General features: G+C 41.4%; 1 protein-coding gene across 2 annotated transcripts; it reads left to right on the top strand.

Moving 5' to 3' along the window:
- Positions 1–9376: 9376 nt before the first annotated feature.
- On the top strand, positions 9377–24143 carry C21H3orf33 (chromosome 21 C3orf33 homolog). Of its 2 annotated transcripts, none has more exons than XM_044754779.2 (5): positions 9377–9535; positions 10309–10368; positions 17140–17287; positions 21555–21715; positions 23320–24143. In XM_044754779.2, the coding sequence occupies exons 1-5, from the start codon at positions 9425–9427 to the stop codon at positions 23719–23721; spliced, it is 882 nt and encodes a 293-aa protein (XP_044610714.1). In that variant the 5' UTR covers positions 9377–9424; the 3' UTR covers positions 23722–24143. The 2 variants fall into 2 exon arrangements, with proteins under 2 accessions (XP_044610714.1, XP_014686044.1); XM_014830558.3 differs by lacking the exon at positions 9377–9535 and adding an exon at positions 9599–9848.
- Positions 24144–24298: the final 155 nt, after the last annotated feature.

Genomic DNA, 24298 nt, shown 5'->3' with positions numbered 1-24298 from the left:
AAATTGTAAATCTATTTCAGTAGTGAGGTGTGAGTTGAGGCAAAAATTAGAAGGTTATGTGAAGAAATCAGACCCTCTCGGGAAATGAAAATGGTTACAAAAGCAGAAAGAAACGACTCTGGGTTAAAAAAGAAAAAAGATAGTGAAACCATTTCAAAATAACACTTTTACAGTTTTTTAAATATTTTTATTAAATTAATAACTTCTGACAAAAGAGAAAGTAGAGGAGCCAGCCCCATCGCCTAAAGTTCAGTGCTCCACTTTAGCGGCCCAGGTTCGGTTCCCAGGTTTGGAACCACACCACTCGTCTGTCAGCAGCCATGCTGTGGTGGCGGCTCACGTAGAACTAGAAGGACTTATAACTAGAATACACAACTAGGTACTGGGGCTTTGGGGAAAAAGGAGAAGAAAAAAGAAAAATTGGCAACAGATGTTGGCTCAGCGTGACTCTTCAAAAAAATTAGAAAACTCAGGAGCAAACGAGTCCCCTCTGAGGAGAAAGGAGGGACTGGGGACCCCACAGACGACAGCTCCTCTCATAAAAAAAAAAGAGGATTTTTAAAAACTCATTTCTTTCCAGCCCTCAATGTTTTTTTTTTCCATTGCTGACCAGATACTATCTGCACTAATATACGTGGGTCATAATGTGTATATAGGCAGAGTGTGCAAAAGCTAAGGTTTTGCAGATTATAAACATTGATTTATTAGTGATTTCCTTTTGCCAGTTTCTAATAAAGAAATTGGAGGAGAGATCAGTTAAAGGCCTTCAGAGTGAACATGATCTAAACTAGAATAGCAGTACTGGAAAAGGAAAAGGACATGGATTTGGAGCTTGTGAAGGTGAGCTCCAAGGATAGTTGGGTACTGCAGGAGGCAGGGACGTGAGCTTTTGAGTGGGTGATCGTAGGAATGTTGGCAGAGGGGCAGCTTTGGAAGAGAAGGCAGTTTTCATCAGAAGATGGTAGGATGAGTGTGAATAGAGACTCGTTTCAAGTTTTTTCTAAGGACTTGAGATTTGAGTATTCTTTTGAGTTTAGTGAGTGAGTCAGGGAAATGAGGCTGGTAAGGGTGCAAAGGAGAAAGGGGGCAATTTGCAGGACAAAGTTCTGGAGAAGGCAGAATGAAGATAATAGTGTCCTTTAAAAAATTTTAACATTACTGTAAAAAATTTAATGGTATATTCTTCATTATTCCAGTCCCAATAAAAATAAAAACAGAAGTCAAGAGTTGGCATTTTGTTGTATACACTCATTTTCCTCATAGTGAATAACGAAGTATTTTTTAGATGCTAATTGCCTCTCATCTAGAATTGTACAAAAGCCTTCTGATGATTCTTCCTTACTCTCAGTTCTTCCAACTTATGTCTATATTCCTCACTACAGATATTATTGTAGGGTTCTTCCAAAATGCAATTAGAAATTATGAACTCCTTTCTTTAGAACAAATTGCTTCCCCTAAGTGACAAAATCAGTAACCTTCATGATCTTGTCACATATTCCAACACACTGTCCATTGGATATTCCATACACCAGCCACAGTAAGAGAATTCCAGATTTCAAGAACACTGTAAACTCACCCTCCTAATTCAAAGCAATGCCCCATGGGCATTCCTCTAAAATCAGCAGTGGGCTTTTATTCACTCCCTTGTCCGCAGGACCAGACAGTTTCAATAGAAGAAAACAAAGAAAGGCTCTGCCTTGGACAGTTACCAAAACCACAATAGACAGAGATCACAGCAGGTTCCTAGAATAGTAATAATGATAACAGCCAACATTTATTTGATGCTGTCTTCATTCAACATACATTCTAAACTCTTTACGTAAATTAGCTCATTTAATCTTAAAAGGAAGGTATCATGGTGATTCCTGTTTTACACAAGAGCAAATAGAAACATGGAGAAGATGAGGGATTTGTCCAAGGTCAGACTGCTAAGGAGGTAGCAGAGTCGGATTCCAGCCAAGGTGGTCTAGCTGCAGAGCCCACACTCTTAAATCACTTGACTGCCAACACTGCGCTCCCAATACCGACTCACCCACCCCACAGCTCAACCTTATTCTGTCCTGCATCTTTTGCACCATATCTCTTAGCCCTGAAATGATGATGCAATTCCTCATGGAAAAGTTGGAGCTCCTCAGTCTTTTTTCTTTTCTTTTTTTTAATTAAAGATTGGCACCTGAGCTAACAACTGTTGCCAATCTTTTTTTTTTTTTTCTTTTCCCCAAGCCCCCCAGTCATAGCTGTATATTCTAGTTGTGAGTGCCTCTGGTTGTGCTATGTGGGACGTCGCCTCAGCACGGCCTGACGAGCGGTGCCATGTCCACGCCCCAGACCTGAAGCAACGAAACCCTGGGCCATGAAAGCAGAGCGCATGAACTTAACCACTCGGCCACAGAGCAGCCCCGGAGCTCCTCATTGTTGAACCAACATTCCAATTTCCTTGGTTCATGCCATCTCCTATACTTCAAATCCTTTTCCTCTTAAAAGTGGCCTTTTATTGAAGATAATTATTTGGCAGAGAGAAGAGTTTTTGCTGGAAGACACATATCATCCTCTGAGACTGGAGAAAAGAAGAATATGAGAGAATATTAAGAATTTGTTGATGGAGAGGGGAGAGAAGTCAAAATTAGTTTTTTCCAGGTATTTTGATATAAGTAAATAAAAGGTCAAAAAGAAACCAAAAACTGAGAAGATTCAACAGAAAATGTTTGAGATAGGGATAAGTGCTGAGAAACCAATTGGAAATCAATCGAGGCTAAGTGTAGAGTTCAGATAGTATAAGTCTGAGGTGGGACTAGTCAGTCTAGTTTTCTGACTTTCCCAGCCGTTCTTGGAATCTCAAGAGGGATGCCTTAGCAGTGGTGGAGGGAGCTAGCCATGGTTAGTTGGCCCTATAGATACAGCACAAGGGTGTGGGACCAAGAGATTCTAGGGCAGTAGATCTCAAAGATATTTCTATACTCATGAGACATTCACTCCTAAGAGCATACCCAGTGTTATTTCTAATTCCTGAAGGACTAGCTGTTTTACTGTCTATTTTTCACTCAAGAAAACATACTAGGGTGTAAGAGTAATAATTTCATGTGGAGCAGTTCCCCAGTCATTCATTGTATTAGATACCCTTCAAACATGTATGTGCATACACATGTGTGCACACACATTATTTGGACATGTGTAATTTTGGAGAGCAAAATTAAACTTCCCAAATGAGTCTGGTACACCAATGTCATTTGTACCGGTAAGAAAACCACCGATCTACAATATGTAGTTAAGCTGCCCTCTGTAAGATAAAGGATGTTTTTAAAAATTATTTTTAACATTTTATTATGGAAATACTTAAACACATATATAAGTAGATTGGGTAATATACACCCATGCAAGTTAAATGGAACAATCCACAAGACTGTCCTGACACCAACTGCACAGTTTGAGGGTCCTCAAGAAGTAATTCAAGAACTCACAGAACTTACTGAAAGCTGTTGTATTCATGGCTATGATTTATTACAGGGAAAGGATACAGATTAAAATCTGCCAAGGGAAGACATGCGTGAGGCAGAGTCCAGAAGAGTTCTAAAAGTCGAGATCCCAGTTGTCCTGTCCCTGTGGAATCATGGACAGCATGAACCCCTCCCAGCAGTGATGTGCATGATGGGCATGGAGTATTGCCAACAGGAAAGCTGATCAGAGCCTTGGTGTGCAGCGTTTTTATGGAGACTGCATGGTTAACTGTCCACTTAGCTGAACTCAATCTCCAGTCCCTCTGGAGGTCAATTTGATGCCATGAGACTCGAAGCCCCTTTCAAAACCAATTTGCTATAGCCTTGTGGGTGTCATGGATGTGAGCCTGGTGGGCTTTCAAAGCTAGATGTTTTGGGGCCTCATCTCTCAGGTGCAGGTTTAAAAGATGGGGTGCCTGATGTAGGGTTCAAACCTTTTGCTCCTCAGGGAGAAGTTCCGGGTTTTGTGTTCCCTTCCAATTGTAGGTTGCTGCGCTGGGAGTGGGGTTTATGGTGAGACTGTGTCAGCCTCTCCTACCTGCCTTGATTTGGGTTTTTGTCTCGTTTGCCCAATGAGTAGGAGTCGCTCAGCTAGTTTTTTTTTTCCAGAGGAAATTGTTCCAAATGTAGCTGTAGATTCGGTGTGTCATGGGAGGAGGTGAGTTCAGGATCTTCCTATGTCACCATCTTGAACCAGAACTCTCGTCGTGGTTTTAGTTTGCATTTTCCCCTAATGGCTAGTGATGTTGAATATCCATTCTTCCTCCAAGATCACATTCCTATTGTTTTAGTGAAGGTAGTATCCTGTGGGCCCTCCTGGGAAACATATTCAGATAGTGGATTCTCTGTTTTTATTTAGTGACTCTATTCTAACATTCCAATCTTTCTTTTGATCCATTCCTCAGTATTCTGCCAAGGCAGTTCCAGCACCTCATTTACTCTCATTGCTTTAAGGAACCATCCCACTTGCATGGTAGAGCTGGCTCTAGGTGTCCTTCCAAGAATGCCCACTGGCCATATAATCTGCTTGCCTGGTCCAACACCTATAAGATTCACTCCCACAGGGTTTTCCCAGTCCCTGCTGGTACATTAACGCCTGGTTCTCTAATTTTCTCCATGAATAAGATATTTCCTCCTTTCACAGGTTTTGTGTATCTCCACTCAGGTGATGCTGAGACTGACCTTGTTTTGGGCCTGGAAGCATGAGTGAAGGCTGAGCAGATCCCGGAGGCTTTTGGTACAGGAGTAAGCTGAAGTTACAAGGAGGCACAAACTGTGATAGGCATAAACAATGAGGCAGATAACAGAGTTACTGAATTTCCTGTGTTTCTACAGCAATAGAATTTTATGTTTGTGGTCCAAGCAAAATTATTACTAGAACATTTTTACACTGAAAAATGTCCTGGTTTTGATCTTAAATTGTTTGGTCACCTTAGTGATAGAGACGAGGGTAAGGAAGCCATTCTCACAGTAGGAAGGAAAAAAAGGAGGAAAGTGTAGATGGAAGAAGGGAAAAAAGCAAGGTCATGTGGTGAAGTCTGAGCAGTAGGAGTCACGGATCCCTGAAGACTGATTCCCAAAGCTGCAGGGCCCTTTCTGTGGGCCTCCCCCCTTTCCCACTTCTGCTCCAGACATTAACACTTGCACAGCTCTCTGACTGGAAAGAAACAAAGCAAAGCTCTGCTCTGGGCCAACAAAAGAGCTCAACTGAAACAACTATTGTCCGACCACAAAGGCTAAAACAAGCAATGTATGTTAATATAGTTCAGATTTTGTCTGTATATAATTTGCAATGACCTGCCAGAAATTCCTTATATAGACTTAATTGCCAGACTGAAATACCCTGAAGTGAAGGTAAACTGTGTGTATAAATTTAAAAAGCGCTGAGCACTGTAGTGGTGACCCCAGGAGGAAACAGTGCCAAGTTTTACCATGCAGTTTTCTAAATTAGGCTTATTACATGGGAGAATGGAATGGCAGAGCAATGGACTACAAATAGGACAATACTGTATGGATATTTAATTCTTAAATGAATGATATAAAGACTACAAGCTACATTAAAATATCTATAGGTTGTCCTTATTATGTTGGTGACTCTCTTATAGTCTTTGATTCTTACTTTGATTCAACAAATTCGCTGATTATCTTTTCTGCAAAATGTTCACTGTGGAAAGAATAAAAATTTCTTGACGTGTCTTTCTCCTTTAGAGATTCATAATTTACTGCAAAGAAAGGGCGATGAAAGGGCTGAGGAGACAAAGGTTAATTCTGTTTAGGAGAATGCTCTGGAGAGGAGGTTGCATCTCTGATGTGCCTTTCACATCCCTTTCTGACAGCAGATGTCACACACAGGGACCCAGGCTTAGCAAAGCAACACCAGCTTTTTTCCTTAAAATTAAATGGCTGCATTTTGGGCCACTTAACCTTGTCCTACAGACTTCAGCCGATTGTGCTAGAGGGGTGAACTCCTGACTGAAAGATGGGCAATTTATAGGCCAGCTGTCAGTCCACTAGGTGTCTTGGCATGAAAACTGCTTGATAAGGATGATAATACTTGGACTGATCAGAGTTTCTGAAGAGGTTGTGTAGGGGAGACACAAAGTGTGTGTTGGCCGTGGAAGGAGAGCAAGAAATACACAGTGAGGCAGAAATCGAGTTGCTGGAGCTAGATTAATAGTAATATTTGTAGGGATCAATGCACTTCTGCTGCTGAGGAAGCGGGCAGTGTTGGTGGCTAACTCAGTGGCGCTATATTAGCTCCTGAACTACTTTTTGGTTCCCAGACTACATTCCCCACATGAGACCTAGCTCTACTGCGATTCCTGGTCATCATCTGATAATTGGCTTGAGGTTCCAGGGTTCCTAATTTCTACAAGTGTCCTTATACTATTCAAACTCTTCCCTCCACCCCATTTCAAAAAATCCAGGTATAATTTACATATAGTGAAGTGCACAAATCAACTTTAATAGTATTCAAAAACTTTGCTCCAATATAGTTCTGTTCCTGTCCTTCCTCCTTTGTGCTATTGTCATACAAGTTATATCTTTATATATTAAAAGCCCATCAACATAGTTTTGTGATTACTGCTTTATCCAGTTGTCTTTTAAATCATACAAGGAAAGAATTATAAACAAAAATGCATTTGTACAGTTTTTTTTCTTTGAGGAAGATTAGCCCTGAGCTAACGTCTGCTACCAATCCTCCTCTTTTTTGCTGAGGAAGACTGGCCCTGAGCTAACATCCATGCCCTACTTTATATGTGGGATGCCTACCACAGCATGGCTTGACAAGTGGTACATAAGTCCATACCCAGGATCTGAACTGGTGAACCTGGGGCCGCTGAAGCAGAACGTGCGAACTTAACTGCTGCGCCACCAGGAGGGCCCATATATAGCTTTTTATATTTATCCATGTAACGGCCTTTACTGGTACTCTATAATTCTTCCTGTGAACTTGGGGTGCATGCTACTCCCTAATGGCTGCAGGACTGAATTGGTCTGGAAGAAAACAGAAAGGAGGAGGACAAAATAGAGGAGGTGGGGAGAGGTAAAGAACTGAAAAGGGTATGTCTCCTTCAGCTAGAACTTAGCAAGTTTCTCCTGTGAATCCGGAACTACACTCAGCAGTGGCTGTTCAGTCATAGACACAGACAGTAAGGGACACACAGTCCCTCACCTGTTGGCTAGTGGGGCAGGAAGAGAATGAAAAGAAAGTCCGTAAAATTACAAATTAAATGTAATGTTGTGTATGGTGAGAATCTACTTGAGATAGAGTGTTTATAAAAGAGCTCTTTGTAGCCATGATATTTCAACTGAGACCTGAAGGATGAGGAGCCAGCGTGGTGGTGGTGAGGGTGGGGCAGGGAGAATAAAAGGGAAGAGGAATTAAGGTTGTAGGCAGTTGTCACAATCATTTCACATGGGGTCTAGACAAAAAGACTTTGGAATGGAAAGTAGGGAGAACGAACTGAGCTGTCTTCACCTAGGACAGTGAGAGTGGGAGCAGAAGGGAGGGAAGAGATACAGCACATTGGAAAACCAAAAGCAGCAGAATTAGGCATATAACTGCCCATCAAGAAATCTTCTTTCCATTTACTAACTGAAGCTATTAAAAATCTATTAATATACACAATTTTTGTTTTTATTTGAAATTTCGGTTTTAGCGCATGTTTTTAGGTGGAGTCTCCCAATATCATTTGAATTGCACCCTCACTGGACATTTAATAGGGATTTATGTGATTTAGCGATTGCCCTTATGGGAGTCAGTGTTGTGGGTAAGTGCACAGACATAGCCCCCTGGCTGAGTGGAATCCCAGCACAACACCCTGGCTCACCACTTCTTGGCTGGTGACCTTGGCCTTTGGCTTAATCATTGTGTGGGTTTTCCTCTTTAAAATTGGGATTAATAATAGTGTCTACCTCATAAAGTTGCTGTGAGGATTAAGGGAGTTATATGAAAAGTATTTAGAACAGTGAACCACTTGGCACATAGTAAGCAAGATCTAAGTGGTAGCTATCATTGTTTACTTTCTTTCTTTCTTTCTTTCTTTTTTGAGGAAGGTTAGCCCTGAGGTAACATCCTGCCCATCTTCCTCTACTTTTTATATGTGGGACATCTACCACAGCGTGGCTTGCCAAGGGGTGCCATGTCCGCACCCGGGATCAGCAAACCATGGGCCAGCGAAGGAGAACATGGACACGTACCCGCTGGGCCACCAGGCAGGCCCCTATCGTTTACTTTCCATTGGCTGCAGAAGCAAGACTATACGTTCCTTGAAGGCACTACTCATAGTATGGTCTTGAGAAATACAACATACTCTGTTTTGACTTTTAAAGGTAATATATGAATAAGGTAAAAAAAAAATTCAAACACTATACTTGCACAGTCCAATACGGTAGCCACTAGCCACATGTGACTGTTTAAGTTAAAGTTAATAAAATTAAAAACTCTGTTCCTCAGTTGCACTAGCTACATTTCAAGCACATAGTAGCCACACGTGGCTATGAAATTGGACGGTGCATCATTGCAAAATGTTCGGTTAGAGCCGGCCAGTAGTGACCCTCCCTTCCATTCCGGCCCCCATCTCTCTCCAGGGCAATCACCGCAACAGGTTTCTTGCATAACTTTCATGGTTCAGACACATTTTTGCTTACATACACGTGTTACTGTATCATTTGCACTGTCCACTCTATTTTTGTTTATTTTAAAATATACTAACTGTATTGATTTCCTTTCTTAGAGATACAATTGACATATAACGTGTTAGTTTTAGGTATACAACATAGTGATTTGATATATGTATATACAGGAAAATGATCACCATAAAGTTATCCAGGTACTGATTTCTTGACAGCAGTTCCCTACATTCAATCAAGGAACAGTTCCAAGATTTACAGCGTCTGACATCAGCCTCCGGGGCCTTTGTGCGACAATCCAGAAACCGGATTCAAACTCGAGAAGCCCACACGGTTACCCGCGCCACGTGGGGGTCGGGGGCGGCACCGCCGAGGAGCCCGCGCCGCCGGGTGAACCGAGTCACGGAGGGACACTCCCGCCAGCGCGGCCGGGCCCCCGCGCCAGCACAGATGCTCGGGGCTCCTGTGGTCCAGACCCACCGCCGCCTGGGAGGCCCGGCCACGGGCGACCGCAGGAGCGACAGGGGGCCTTTGTCCCCGCCGAGAACGCGGACAGGGGCCTCTGTCCGCCAGGCAGGAGCCCCCACCCGCCCACGGCGCAAAGAGCCCTCCATCGTCTGTAGCCTAGAGGACCCCCACCCTCCCGAGCCGTCGTCCGTCCCACGTCCCCGGCGGCGCCCCAGCCGTCGTCCGTCCCACGCCCCCCGGCGGCGCCCCCGCCGTCGTGCGCCGGGGGCAGGGGGCAGGGGGCAGGGGGCGGGGAACGCGGCGCCAGCGCGCGGGAGGCCGGGAAGATGGCGGCGCGCTCCGCGGCTCCCACCTCGGAGCCCGGCGAGGCCGCGGCGGCGCCCAACGCGGTGGCGCGCGTGTCGCAGTGGGCGGACGACCACCTGCGCCTGGTCCGGGTACAGACGGCCGGGCACCGGCGGGCGCTGGGCGCGGCGCAGCGTGCGGGGCGGGCCGCGGCGCGGGGCTCCGACGGGGACTCGGGCGCGAGCGCGGCAGGCCGGCGGGGGGCGTCTCCCGGGACGGGGCCGCCGCGCCCTCCCGCCGGGGACCGGGTGGTCGGCCGGTCGCCCGGTCAGGCGACGCTGGATCGCAGCGCGCGTCGGGGCCTCGGGGCTCCGGGTCGGGACGCGTCAGCGCCGAGCGGCTCAGCCCGGGGCGGCCCCGTGCGTGTCACCCCCGTGCCTGGCTCTGTTCCTGGAAGGAAAGCGTGTGAGGCTCGCTCTTGGGGAGGGTGCTGCGCAGCTCCTGTTTCTAATTAACCTTTTGGGTCTGTTTCATCTTAAAAACATCGCTCCTTTCCCGACTTTTCACCCGCACGTGTCTCCCGCGGGGCTGCCCCTTAAGGTGGTGGTGGTGGTCTGTTCTAGCGAACGCGCAGACTCCCGCTGCGGGCTGTGGGCGCCGCGCGAGGCGTGTCCGGGGGAGGAGGCTGGCGGCGTGGCTGCTGGAGGCGCAGCCGCGTGGGAGGAAAGGAGAAGACTCCGGAGTAGCGGGCGGTGAAGAAAGGCGTTTGGAAGAAAGGGGCTTTTAGTTGAAGGATGTGCCTTATTTGGACTGTTAGATATGGGGGGACGGTCTTCTTTTCCCCCTCTAATTAGTACTTTGATACCTTATGTGAATACTTTATGTGAATAATAATTAGAATTAATCGTAAAATCTCTTTTTGCAGAACATCAGCACCGTAATGGCCGCAGCTGGGATGATGTTACTTCTAAGAAGTGTTCGACTGGTAAGTTCAGAAGGGAGAAGCCGTTATGATGAGCGTTAGTTAATCATTTCTCGCTTCGGACAGGTATTATCTCAAGCAGTGCATCATTTTGTTATTCACATTAGTAACTTTTAATTAGTATTTTAGATCAATGAGTATATTTTAAGATCTTGGTTTAAAAGTAACACATCCATAGGATTTAAGGAAAGTGGTTGCACAGCCCACATTTCCATAATCACTTGTCTTCCTGCTCAAAAAGGAATCTGAAAAGGATTTAGTTTCCTAGAATGGTGGAATCACAAATTTGCGTTGCAGACGTTGTGAAATATCTCAAAACTGTTTTCTGTAGTGGTTCAGATTTAGATCACAGTTGAACTGTGTTCCTTAGCGCTGAACAATTTATACCTTCTCTGATTTCCAGCAATCTGTAAGATCTATTGTTTTATGAATCGGGCAAGATGTACAATGTAAAAAAAATAATAATTTGTGTTTTCCATTGCCATGTTTTCTTTTTCACTTTCAGTAATGTTTTTTTTTTCTTCTTCTCCTCAAAACCCCCCAGTACATAGTTATATATTCTAATTGTAGGTCCTTCCAGCTCTGCCTGTGGGACACTGCCTCAGCATGGCCTGATGAGCCATGCTACATGCATGCCCGGGATCCACACCTGGGAAACCCTGGGCCTCTGAAGCAGAGCGAGAGAACTTAACCACTCTGCCATGGTGCTGGCTTCTCAATAATGTTTTATTTTTATTTTTATTTTTTTTAAAGATTTTATTTTTGCTTTCTCTTTCCAAAGCCCCCTAGTACATAGTTGTGTGTTTTCAGTTGTGAGTCCTTCCAGTTGTGGCATGTGGGACGCTGCCTCAGCATGGCTTGATGAGCGGTGCCATGTCTGCGACCAGGATCTGAACCAGTGAAACCCTGGGCCGCTGCAGTGGAGCATGCAAGCTTAACCACTCGGCCACGGGCCGACCCCTCAATAATGTTTTAATAAGAGACATTGCGGAAATCCATTTGGTAGTTCAAGATTTAGTAGTATTTTTTCATTTAACAGGTTCTTGCACTAGGATGTAATTGTAGTGTCATGTTACCGTCTGGCATGGATTTATTGCTTCTATGTATATTCATTTCCTACGTTTATCATCTCTCTATTCTTTCAGTGTTATCATTGGCTACATAGCATTACTCAATATTCTACATCTTTTCCAACTGTTGCCTTTTTCCCCTGACTCCAATGTCAGAACACTTATCTTTTTTTTAATGCCTTGAACTCATTTTAATCTTATAATATAGTAGGCGCTTATAACACCTCCATGATTTTGTAAGTCTCTCATTTTTAGCTTGTATATATATATTTCTAGAATGGAACTTTTGAAAATTTATTCTTTTCATTCTACTTTTTTCTTTATTTTATAATCTATATGTCCCATGATATTTGTATTTTTAAGCTGTCACAATTGCCAAAATCATAAATGATTTCATTAAGAGTTTAGGTAAAAATAATGCTGAGGGATCATTTCTCTTGTCAGTCCTTAAAAAACTCACGTGTCACTTATGGGTCATTTTAAGTTCTTTGTTGTTTTCAGTATATAGTTCAGTACTTCACTTTGGTAATAATTAAAACCAGAGTGAGTTACTGTTTATTATTTTCATTTTTATTCTCATTAACTTTCGTGACCCAGTCCTGCTTACGCAATACTAGATGTGTTGTTGGTTTATGCAATTTGTTTATTGATTGATACAAATTTATATTAGTATGTTATGAAGTTATTAATTTTAGACTATAGTTCTGGTGTCTTTTTTTCCTTAGATTTTATGGTTTTTAATAATAGTGACTAACCAGTGATGAGAAGAGCAAGCTAAGGGGTTAGAAAAAGAACATTGGAACAGTAGGGGATAAATAACTCTGTTGTATTACAGTTGGAGGAGTTTGGTGACAAGTAAGAGAAACCCCAACCAGTGGTGGCTTAACCTGATAAACAGTTTATTTTTCTCATGTCACAAGAACTCTGGAGGTCGGAGGCTGCTGGCATTGCTTCCCTGGCTCAGTGACATAGTTTAGATCAGTCTGATTCTCTTGGCCTTTCTTCATGGCATAGAATGGCTGCTGTAGCTCCAGATAGCATTCAAGGTGGCAGAAGAGGGAAAGGAAAGGTGCCAGCTACATCTTTTTCTGTTATCAAGAAAGCAAAAACTTTCTCAGAAGGCTCAGGAGACTTTTGCTTACATTCTGTTGTCACATGGCCATCTCTAGGTGGAAAGAAGGCTGGGAAAGCAGCCATTTAGCTTTTCTATCCCTTAGAGTGCATGGTGCTGGCAAGGGAGAAGGGGCTTGGGAATGGATACTGCATTAACCAACCAAGGGCCTGCCACAAGGAGCCTTGATAGCTCCTCCTCAGCTTTCTTTTTGTATTGCTGTTTTTCTCCCCGTCTTCCTCCCTCTGAGACCTTATCAAGCTTTTGTATTCTTTCGGTTATTGGTAGACAACTCCAGATTTCATATTTAAAAAGTAAAAAAGATTATTAGGGCCAACCCAGTGGCATAGTGGTTAAGTTCACACACTCTGCTTTGGCAGCCTGGGGTTCGCTGGTTCAGATCCTGGGTGCAGACTGACACTGCTTGGCACGCCATGCTGTGGTAGGCATCCCACATATAAAGTGGAGGAAGATGGGCACAGATGTTAGCTCAAGGCCAGTCTTCCTCAGCAAAAAGAGGAGGATTGGCAGCAGATGTTAGCTCAGGGCTAATCTTCCTCAAAAGAAAAAAGTAAAAAATAAATTTAAAGGATTATTGAGTTTGGTGCTTTGGGAAACACTTTATATACATAATTTCATTGAATATTTATAATAATCCTGTGATACAGGTATTCTGACACCTAATTTTTATAGATGAGGAGATGGATGCTCAAAGAAGTTAAACAATTTTCAAAAGATCATCCAGCTAGTACGTGGCAGAACTGGATTTCAAATTACGTCTTCCTGAATTTAGAGCCCCTATTATTTTCTCTACACCGTCATGCTTCCAGCCTTTGTCTGTTTGTCTTTAGGACATGTCCTTCACCACTGAAGCATCCTTGTTAGTGGCATCATTTTTCTGCTTCTTCTAGAGAGCAGACTGTTTATTACAAGCTCAGGCTTCACTTCCTTTATTTATTTATGTGGCCCTGAGCTCACATCCATGCCCATCTTCCTCTACTTTATATGCGGGACGCCTGCCACAGCATGGCTTTTGCCAAGTGGTGCCATTTCCGCACCCAGGATCCGAACCGGTGAACCCCGGGCTGCTGAAGCGGAAGGTGTGAACTTAACCACTGTGCCACCAGGCCAGCCTCTCACTTCCTTTAAAGATGTCTGTGCTTTCCACTTTTGACCCCTTAGTGCTTACACTTTGTGTTAAAGCTAGTCTTTTGTTGCTCGGCAGCTGTATTCTGGTTTTGCATACATTGTTTCTTCATCTTCCAGACGGTGCCTGCCTTGTCCTAGAAGCACAGCACTGAGCTTTCTGCTGTGGAGGGTTATTGATCCAGAGAGGAAGATGCGGTGGGATCTGCCTTTCTAGATTCTTCACACAGACTGTGAGCTCCTTGAGAGTAGCAACTTTGGATTCTATTTCAGTTTCCTCCCTTAGCTCTTTTGTAATTTCTGAAAATTGAAAAATCAGGGCAGTCTTCTGTCATTTTATGTATACCCTTTAATGAAAACACCTCAGAATTAAAAGGGATAGACTTTTAGTAATTGAAGACCTCTCTCTCTCTTTTTTTTTTTTTTTGCTGAGGAAGATTCACCCTGAGCTGACATCTATGCCAGTCTTCCTCTATTTTGTATGTGGGTTGCTGCAACAGTATGGCCAGTGGTGTACGTCTGCACCCTGGAACCGAACCCAGCCCACCAAAGTGGAGCACACTCAACTTAACGAATAGCCCACGGGGCTGGTGCCCCTTGAAGATATCTTTAATGGCCCTCTCTACTCCTTCTAAGACTTGCCTTCCCTTTGTAAAATGCTCTTGGTTTTCTTAAGTGATGTGTTTTCCAGGCTCTTTACTATCTTTTTTTCCCTCTTCTGGCATTGTTCCAGTTTGTTGAAGTCTTTTATGAAATGTGATATGCAGAACTGGACAGTCTGTTCCACTTAGGGCCTGATTTGGAGCAGTCTCTCCCTCCTTTCTCTTGTTCTGTACCTGCTCCTAATAATGTTGCTTTGTGGGGGGTGGGAGAGCAGAGGGGAGAGGGAGTTTGCACTTTTTTGGTAGTCTTGTCACACTTTCACTCATTGTGAGTTCACGATTAACTTAAAGCTCTAAGTCTTTTTATATATGCTACTGTTAGTATATTCTCTTCTGTCCTTCCTTAGTTTCGGGGAGTACAGGGACAGACTTTTACATTTTAGCTTATTATTCTAGTTGAGATCTTCTTGAATAATAACGCTGACTTTCCATGTTCATACCCTTCCAAGCATCAGACCGTGCTCATCTGGGATCCTTACGCTCTCATTCAGGTCATTAGTGATCATATTAAACTGGAGCAGATCCAGGTCGGGCCCCCTGGCTTCCTTCTAAAGTGCCCCTTCCATTGACGTTGACTAATTCATCAGGGCCACCTTAGTGATGACGCAGAACCAAACAGGAGCCATCTATTTGGACATTTAGCCCACATTTCTCTGTTTTTACTGCTCATAAACAACTTTTGTCAGGTGACTCACTTAAAGTCTCATGGTTTGATTTAGAATTTCTCCTTTTTGTTTACATTCTGTATATTTCATGTTCTTGAATGAATGCTGACATTAGATCCAGAATCTTTTTACCCCCAACATTTTCTTCAGAAGAATTCTGTAACACTCACCTGCTTTTCATCTAGATCAGGCGTTTTGGCACATTTTGCGCTTTGTCCCTCTTTCTCTGAAACCATTGGAAAGCCAGTTGCAGACATGAAACTTGTCCCATAAGTACTTCATAGTATACTTCCTAAGAACAGAGATATTTTCCTACATAACCACATTAATATTATCACAACAAATAAATTTAATATTTTTGCTCACATTTTTTTTTCACATTTATTTTCTCAAAATTTTTTTCCCCAATCTAAGATTCAGCCAAGGATTATGCATTGATTTAGTTGTCACGTCTCTAGTTTCCTTTAATCTAGTGTATTACCCTCACCTTATCATTATTTTTAATTTTTGTCTTTTATGACACTGTAATTTTTGAAGAATCCAAGCCGCTTGTCTTATAGAACGTCCCATAATCTGGATTTGTGTGTTTCCTTGTTAGGTTTGGACAAGTAGGTAATGGTGTAAACTTCCTGTTATATTGCATCAAGAGGCTTATAATGTCAGTTTGTCCTATAATGTTATCACATCTGATTTAATTAGTAATCCCTTAGTATCATCTAAACCCAGTTTATATTGACATTTCCTTGCTTGTCTCAGTGATATCTCTTTTTAATAGAAGATCTGTTCAAATCAGAGTTCAAGTCTGTATATTGATTTGTTTGTTGTATCTCTTAAGTCTCATTTATTTTATAATAGTCCATTCTGTCCCATCACCATTGTTTCCCCTGAAGCCACTGATTTGTTAGAACAACAAGTCATTTATCCCATTGAATGTTCCACATTCTGGATTTGTCCACTACAATGTTTTTCTCGTGTGGAACATTTGAAAAAAGGTTTATGTTTAGTTCAACTTTACTGTCTTAGGAAGTTGAGTGCTAACTTATCTTTCAGTGTATGTGCTACTCTTAACCTAGCCATGATTATGAATCATGAATGAAGCTTGTCCTAAAGTATTGCTTTTTTGTTTTGGGTTTTGGTTTTTTGGGGGAGGAAGATTGGCCCTGAGCTAACATCTGTGCCAATCTTCTTCTCTTTTATGTGGGATGCTGCCACTGGTCTGCACCCAAGATCTAAACCTGTAAACTCTGGCCTGCTGAAGTGGAGTGCGAGAACTTACCCTCGACACCACCAGGCTGGCCCCTGTCCCATAGTATTCTTAATGTGGAAGTCATAGTTATAAAGTGTTGACTAACCCCAGGGTGTTACCTAAGTGGTAGGTATGTAAGTCAATTCCTCATGTTGGCTTTTTTCTCCTGTGGGATAAAAAATAAGAAAATAAATCTAATTGATTAAGAATTCTAACTTAATTTGACTCAGGGTTGTTTAGGTTTCCCAGGTCTACCTGCATGCATGGACTGTCCATGTATAGAATAGGATAGTGACTGTTTTACCAGATTTGTGTGGTGCCAGGCACGGATAGATACTCCCTGCTTTTTGATAAATTGTGTCATATTTTGAGAATGTGAGCCTTTTAGAAGTTAGGAGTCTGTTTAACGTTGTATATGTGGTAGCTTGAAATAGTAAAATAGTGACTAAAGGTTTCTAGATAATGTTGCTATAAAACTTTTTTTTTCTTTTTGAGGAAGATTAGCCCTGAGCTAACATCTGCTGCCAATCCTGCTCTTTTTGCTCAGGAAGACTGGCCCTGAGCTAACATCCGTGCCCATCTTCCTCTACTTTATATGTGGGGCGCCTACCATAACATGGCTTGCCAAGTGGTGCCATGTCCACACCCGGGATTCAAACCAGTAAATCCCGGGCCACCAAAGTGGAATGTGCGCACTTAACTGCTGTGCCACCAGGCTGGCCCCATAAAACTTTTGATTAAATCATTAAAATATTAAGAACCAAATTAAAATTTTTCACTGGTTATATCTCCTTGTTGAATGTTGAGATAATTTGACATACTTTATATGAAAATAATAATAAAATGTTGTATTTTTCTCCTTGTAAATCAACAGACTTCAAAATTTACGAGTTCTTCAGAAATTCCAGTGGAATTTATAAGAAGGAATGTTAAACTACGTGGACGATTACGCCGAATAACCGACAGTGGTTTAGAAATTGAGCATATTCCTATTACTTTACCTATTATATCTTCATGGAGAAGTAAGTAAGGTGCAAGAATAAGATGACTAAATAAGTATTTTAGTGTTCTTTTGTTAGAAGTTATTTATAAAATAACAAAAATATCGTTTTAATTTTTACTAACTCTTCACTGTCGATGAGAGAAAGTCCAAAGTCTTCACCTTATGTACAAGGAACTATTTAATTGGCTCCAGATTTCCTTTCTTCCTTCCATCCTTTTTTTATTCACCCACTCGGTGTTTCATTCAGGTGTTCCAGCATTCGTTCAGCAAACATGGAGTACCTGTTATGTCCTTGCCCTGTGCCTGCCTGTGCAGAGTGAAACAAGCAACACCACTTTCCCCTGGAGCTTATAATCTAGGGGAAGATGGGCAGCAAGCAAAACAGAAATTGTCCTAAGAGCTACAAAGACAAGAAACAGAGTGCTGGGGTGAGAATTACGAGTTATGTGAAGGGGGACCTGCACATCTAGAGTGGTCAGAGGTCACTGAGGAGTTGCTGCTTAGAGACCTGAAGAGTGAGGGAGGCAGCTCGGAAGAACATGTGTGGGATCGAGCTTGGCTCTTCTGCTAAGGCTGGGGCACACAGAAGAAAGGGGCGGGAGGCAGGACCGGAGGCTGCAGAGCTGGGCAGGGGCCAGCTCTTTCCTGCTGCGATTCCTGTTTCTCCCTGCTTCCTGTCAGACCTTCCTGCTGCTCACACTCTTCTCCTGTCCCTCAGCCCCTTCCCCCAGCTCCCTTTGTGCTGAGAGGCCTTGGCTCCTGTTGAACTTGGGTTGATTCTCCAGGATCCAGCTCAAACGTCAGCTCTTCTGTGAAGCTTTTCTTAACTCCCAAGCAGAATTAGCCCTTCTCTACTGTGCCCCACAGCAGCAGATACACACCACAGCTACAGTACTTATGCACGTTTTCCTATAATTATGCTTTAGGTTTCTATCCTCCCACTAAACTGTGAGCCCTGGTGGGCAGGCACCTTTTCCTATCTCATTATTCACAGTCCCTAGAAAAAATAATCATTAGCCAATAGAGACTTGTTAATAGTATTTTAATTTTGTGAAGAAAAGGGTTTTTTTTAACCCTCAGATGAATGAATACCACTCTGTTCAATGAGATAAGACTAAAGGAATAAGAGATTCTTTTACCCAGACACACCTGACATGATTGGCTCTTGAACACATCACACAGAACTTGTGTGATTTGAACGACTGTCGTTCCTGGAAGAGAGATTCCCTACGATGTGTATTTGTTGGCCATTTCAGCTCTAACCGGGGTTTACGCCTCACCAGTCCTCTAGCTTCTCGGTTGTAATTAAATCCCTCATATCTGAAGTAGTAAGTACACTGCACAGCTCTGAGGACGAGACTCCGCAGGAATCCCCAGAAGCCATGCGGTGCACAGCACTGTAATTGCAATACCTGCGTGTCATTAACGGGCTTCATATCGAATAATAGTGTTTGTCTACTTGGTGCATAGAATCAAAATATTAGAGCTGAAAGGAGCCTCAGGAAGCCTTAATTCCAACCTGACTTTTCTCCCCTACTTATTTGAATATCTTCTGTAGAGGTGAAATGCCGTGTGCACAGCCATCTACCTAATAACTCATGATATCAGAGCTGGAAAACAGATTTCTCCTACCTAGTCCAGATTTCCATGTTTAGAAATGCAAAAGTTAAAGTAGATGGATGTTTGTGTTATGTTTCTTAACAGATGTTGACCACTACAAGTGTGATGATAGCGTTAATACTTTTTTTGTGACTGACATAAATTGCTCGTGTGAAAGAGATCATTTTACACTTACATTAGTTAAATCAGTTTACCTGTAAAATGATTGGAGAACTAGAAAGTTGCCACCCAGCACCATTTTGAATGATACAATAAGATAGTAGAGCATAATGTTCATTTCAAAATAGCTACTAATTGAAAGCTCCTTCCGTACCTTCACTGTTTTCACTACCTGGCCTATAGGCTGGAAATGGACTTCGATTTTTTTGTGAAGAGGGCTAGGATCCAGGCCCCCAAAATTGAGGCCATTGTAACAAAAAAGTTGGTTCGGATGACTACATCAGAGTAGGCTGCGTGGCCTAGTAGAACAAGCAGTGCTGTGGGGACCTGTGCTCTGTTTCCAGTTCTGGTCTGTGGTTTCCACTGCCGTCAAACATGACTCCTTCCTCATGACTCTTCGGTGACGTACCTCCCGTCCATGATCTTATCTGAGGGGTGTATGGCGAGGAGGCACACACACACACAACTTAAAAATTTGATGATGTGAAACCTTTAGAACACGTATCTTCAGTAGATACTTACTGAATGCTGGCTCTACTTATAGTCTCAGTATAGAGTGGCAAACAAGAGGGTCTGAGCCTATGGTAGTCATAAAACCTGCAGTGTAGTGAGGAAATTATTCAAAACTTCTATCCCTGATGGTGAAAAAATGATGTTTTTGATATATGTGATACCCCTTTCTTATGAAGTTGTCAATTGTCATGAATCCACTTCCAATATTATACAAATCCAGGGTATATCCATTTTTTTTTATGATGTACTGTCTTTCTTAAAACCTTAAGAATGTTTAGTCATGAAGTTGCCTACCCATCTGATGGAGCAGAAATATAACAAACCCCTTAGTGGTGATTTACTTCAGCATTTGTCTCAGGTCTGCGTGATCTTCCTCTTGTTTGACACTCACTTAACCACTATGCCACCAGGCCAGACCCTTAACCAATTTAACAAGATTTCAGAAAAAGTTTATAACTTTCCAAAAGGGATGATGGGTGACAAAAAAATCTTAGTCTTTTTCTTAAAGAAATTATACATTTAATGTATATCGAACTCTTATACAAGTGGTCGAAAGTATAAAGTTAAGTTTATCTAACTGCTAGGAAAAAAATATGCTTGCTTTCAAGAAGATATGCTAAGCCCCTGATACAGTATTATTTGATAACAGAAGAAGATTTTCCTTAGGACATGGGTTTCTTGAAACCTGTCCTAGAATTTCAGTTAGAGAAGTATCTAAAGATCTAAGTAGGAAGATCATGCCCTTAGCAAAAACCTGTCATGCAGTAAATACACAGATTAGGGCAGAACATATAATAAAGATCAGATAAATTCAAATTGTTGGTACATAATGAGCTAAGGGCGGCATGAAGGTTCTGAAGTCTCTCTCCAATCCTTTAGTGTTGCCATGAACACCAACTGTCTTCCAATAAAAGCTTTGAGATCAAGGCTTTTGCTCTAATTCAACATTATCAACCGTAAGTGTTAATGTCTTAATTCTTCACTCTACAAAAGATCGCCAGATTCCTTTAAAATTAGCCATTCCCCGTTGAGCATTTAAAGTATGATGTGGTCAATAAAAATTTAACAAAAAATCTTCCAGGAACAAATCTACCAAATAAGGTTAAGTTATACCCATAAAATATTTTCACCTAAACAGTAGAGCTTGTTTCTGTGATATGAATCCCTTCGTTTTCCCAGCTGTTCAAGAAATCTTTTATGCACACATTTAAAAAAAAAAAAAAAAGGCCAGGGGTTGGCCCGGTGGTGTAGTGTTTAAGTTCGTGTGCTCTGCTTTGGTGGCCTGGGGTTCATGGGTTCAGATCCTGGGCATGGACCTACACACCACTCATCAAGCCATGCTGTGGCTGTGTCCCACATACAAAATAGAGGAAGATTGCCATAGATGTTGGCTCAGGGCCAATCTCTCTCACCAAAAAAAATTTTTTAAATAAAATAAAAGTTCTATATGAATCTTTAAAAAGTTAAATTGGTTAAAATTTTATCAAGAGTTGGGGTAAACAAACCTTAATACTGTGTTACTTTGAATATAAATTGATAAAATTCTGTCTGGAAGTCAGTTTCACAAAATGTATAAAAAAATGTTGATGTAAATCAATATTTATTGAGATGGGAAGAAAGCCTCAATAAGGTAAGTGAAAGAGCAGTTTGTACAGTTCTTTTGGTAGTAAGAACCCATATTATTGAACTACATGTCTATAGCGTTATGTGTATATTTACATAGAAATAAATCTGGAAGGTTTAAAAAAGAAAGTTGGTTAAACTCTACATCTTATTCCAGAGCTTGTTGAAATGAGTTTTTGAAATTATTCCCGTCTGTTGTATACTTGTTTTAAAAGAAGACTTAAATATGGAAATAAATGGACCTACATAGAGTCTGAGGATTTATAAGTAAACATAATATATTTGGTTGTTTTTGGGGGGCTAAATGATTTTGGAATTTGTTTTTGCAGCCTGGAATTAGAGCTAAACTCTTTCCCATCTGACATTTTTAGAAGAGCCATGCGGTGTTTTGCTGGTTCAGCTGGCTGGAGTAGAACTCACTGAAACTGGGAAGATGTGGTTACAGAAAGAGCTAAAACCTTCCCAACTTCTATGGTTCCAGCTTCTTGGAAAGGAGAATTCAACACTCTTTTGCTACCTTTTGGTGAATAGGGTAAGTAGTGTGAAGAAATAACGAGCAATATTTTATTCTTATTATTTATACATGAACACATCATTAGAACCTTGAATATATAATGGGACTGAATTTTTTTGTCTTTAAACTGCTACACAGTGATTATATATAGAGACCAAGTGTTCCACATATAAATTTTGTTATAAAATTTTAGTTATAGATGTTTATTATAGAAAAAATAGAATTATATAAAAGATGCCAAAGGCCTTAGAAAAATATTTATCTTCTCTTTTGAGTTGAGAAGTCTCTTTTATGTATCCTCGAAACGACCCTATGGAGTCATTGTTTTTATTCCCATTTGCAGGTGGGACTCAGGGTAGCACAGTGGGAGAGCCTGTATTCAAGCCAGCTCCTTCTGGCTCCTGAGCCCAAACTTCACTTTATTTTTTATTTTTTTTATTTTTTTAAAGATTTTATTTTTTCCCCTTTTTCTCCCCAAAGCCCCCCGGTACATAGTTGTGTGTATTCTTCGTTGTGGGTTCTTCTAGTTGTGGTATGTGGGACGCTGCCTCAGCGTGGTTTGATGAGCAGTGCCATGTCCGCGCCCAGGATTCGAACCAACGAAACACTGGGCCGCCTGCAGCGGAGCGCGCGAACTTAACCACTCGGCCACGGGGCCAGCCCCCCAAACTTCACTTTAAATACTTCACCTCGCATTGCTTTCTAGAAGGGGACCACACCATACTATATGCGTATGGTGGTAATTTACATCTGTTGAATTTCACTAATGTGTGAGGTTGAATTTTAATTATTCTGATTTTGGTTTAAGGGAATGAGCTCCTAAAATTTAAAAGATTGAGAAAAATATGATAAGCTTTTTAAAACCGTATTTGTTTATGCCTTACCATCATATACCAGAAGCTACTAAATTATTAACCCTTTGTTAAAATTAATCTTGTTAGGTTAAAATCTCACAAGGACTATAGAAATAGCTAAGCAGGATCCCTTTTATACTGTAAATTAGTGGGGGGAAAACATCCCATTTATCCATTTCATTAAGGAGGGAGATATTCCATGAATGAAATTTCCTAAAGGATGAAGATTTAAGGGCCAGAAGTATTTTCATGTTAATTATTTTGTGGGAAGTCTTTTAAAAATGTATTTACATTATTTACATGCCAGTGTCTTCCTAAGCACTGGAATTCTGAACCTAATTTCAGTGATGATTCAGTTCATTTTGCCTTTTTCTACTTCTTATTTGTTTTAGTTGCTTTTGCTGTGGCCCGCTGACATTTTGCATATCTTGTGTGCTCCGTTTCTCCTCCAAACAACAGCAAACAAACCAAAGGTGCTTCTTAGACTTTACTGCTTCTACGCCTCTTTAGGTTGGGGAGCAGTGAGCCTGTGGAGAACCACATAATTCGTGATAAGAGGCAGTTGACTTTGAGCGAGATCTCTTCCAGTAATGAAATTCTTGGATTTAACAATAGCTGTTTTAAGCTCTTGGGGACCCTTTTGCTTTATGTTTTTGGCTTTTCTCTGGAAGTCTGAAGTTGCTGAATGATTGATTTTAAAGTGAAAAGATGACATGGGTATACTAGCAATTTTCTTAAATAATTGGTTTGTGTTATTTTCTATTTAAGGGTAGGTATTTTACTGTGAGTCTGAATGAAGAAATTCTGAGAAGAGGCCTTGGCAAAACTGTTCTTGTTAAAGGGCTAAACCATGATTCTAAAATCTATTGGAGAATTCACAGAAACTTACTTAAAGCTGAATTAACAGCCTTGAAAAAAAGAGAAGGAATATGGAAAGAAGAATCTGAAAAAGAAAGTTATTTGGAAAAATTCAAAGGCTCCTGGAGAGAAATATGGGGAAAATACAGTAATTTAAAAAAAACTGGATCAGATTTCAACTTGAAAAAAGAGAGTTATTATGACAAATTTAGAAGGACATATGAAGCATGGAAAGACAACATGAGTAACTACTCCTTAATACTGAAGTTCAGAGAATTTACAAGTCGCATACACTTTCGTAGAAAAGGGTAAAATATTCCAAGAAATCTGGAGGTGACCTACCTTGAAGAGTAAAATATGTAAATATATGGATATTTTTCATTGACTTGAAATGGAAATTTCCCCAAATGATCAAAGTTGTATTCTAATGGTATTTCAGTATTTAGATGATTGTTATGGATGTAATATCATAATAATTTAAACAAATTGTGATTAATGTAATATACTTTTAGGAAAAATGAAACACTCTATAAAAAGTTACCAGGTTGAAGGATGTATACACGTAGTGCTAATATTTCAAAAGAGCTTAACTATTGGCCATTGTGTTATTTTAGTTATTTTAGGCAGCCATATTTAATTTTTGTTTAAAGAGTATTTATTTTTCCTATTTCATCAGCTTTGGTGATTTATAATAAAGGAACTGTTTATGCCTCGTGTCTGAGGCCACTCTTCTCCACCTGCTTTCGAGCTGCTGGTGAATTTGGGGCAGTGCTGCAAGATAACGTCGCTTAGACCATTCCTAGTAATAAGGAATGGCCAGTTTCTACCTGGTGTTAGATTGGTGAGGGGGATAATCCTGAGGACAAAATCATGAGGATAATCATGAGGA

The sequence above is a fragment of the Equus asinus genome, chromosome 21 (genome assembly GCF_041296235.1).
Source record: "Equus asinus isolate D_3611 breed Donkey chromosome 21, EquAss-T2T_v2, whole genome shotgun sequence".
Lineage (NCBI taxonomy): Eukaryota > Metazoa > Chordata > Mammalia > Perissodactyla > Equidae > Equus > Equus asinus.
This window is presented reverse-complemented; position numbering and strand designations above follow the sequence as displayed.

Excerpts from the sequence above, each read along its gene's own strand:
- C21H3orf33 (XM_044754779.2), top strand. The coding sequence starts at position 9,425 with ATGGCGGCGCGCTCCGCGGCTCCCACCTCGGAGCCCGGCGAGGCCGCG. Across the intron at positions 17,288-21,554 it reads TATTATATCTTCATGGAGAA|AAGAGCCATGCGGTGTTTTG; the intron begins GTAAGTAAGGTG and ends TGACATTTTTAG. Across the intron at positions 21,716-23,319 it reads GCTACCTTTTGGTGAATAGG|GGTAGGTATTTTACTGTGAG; the intron begins GTAAGTAGTGTG and ends TTTCTATTTAAG.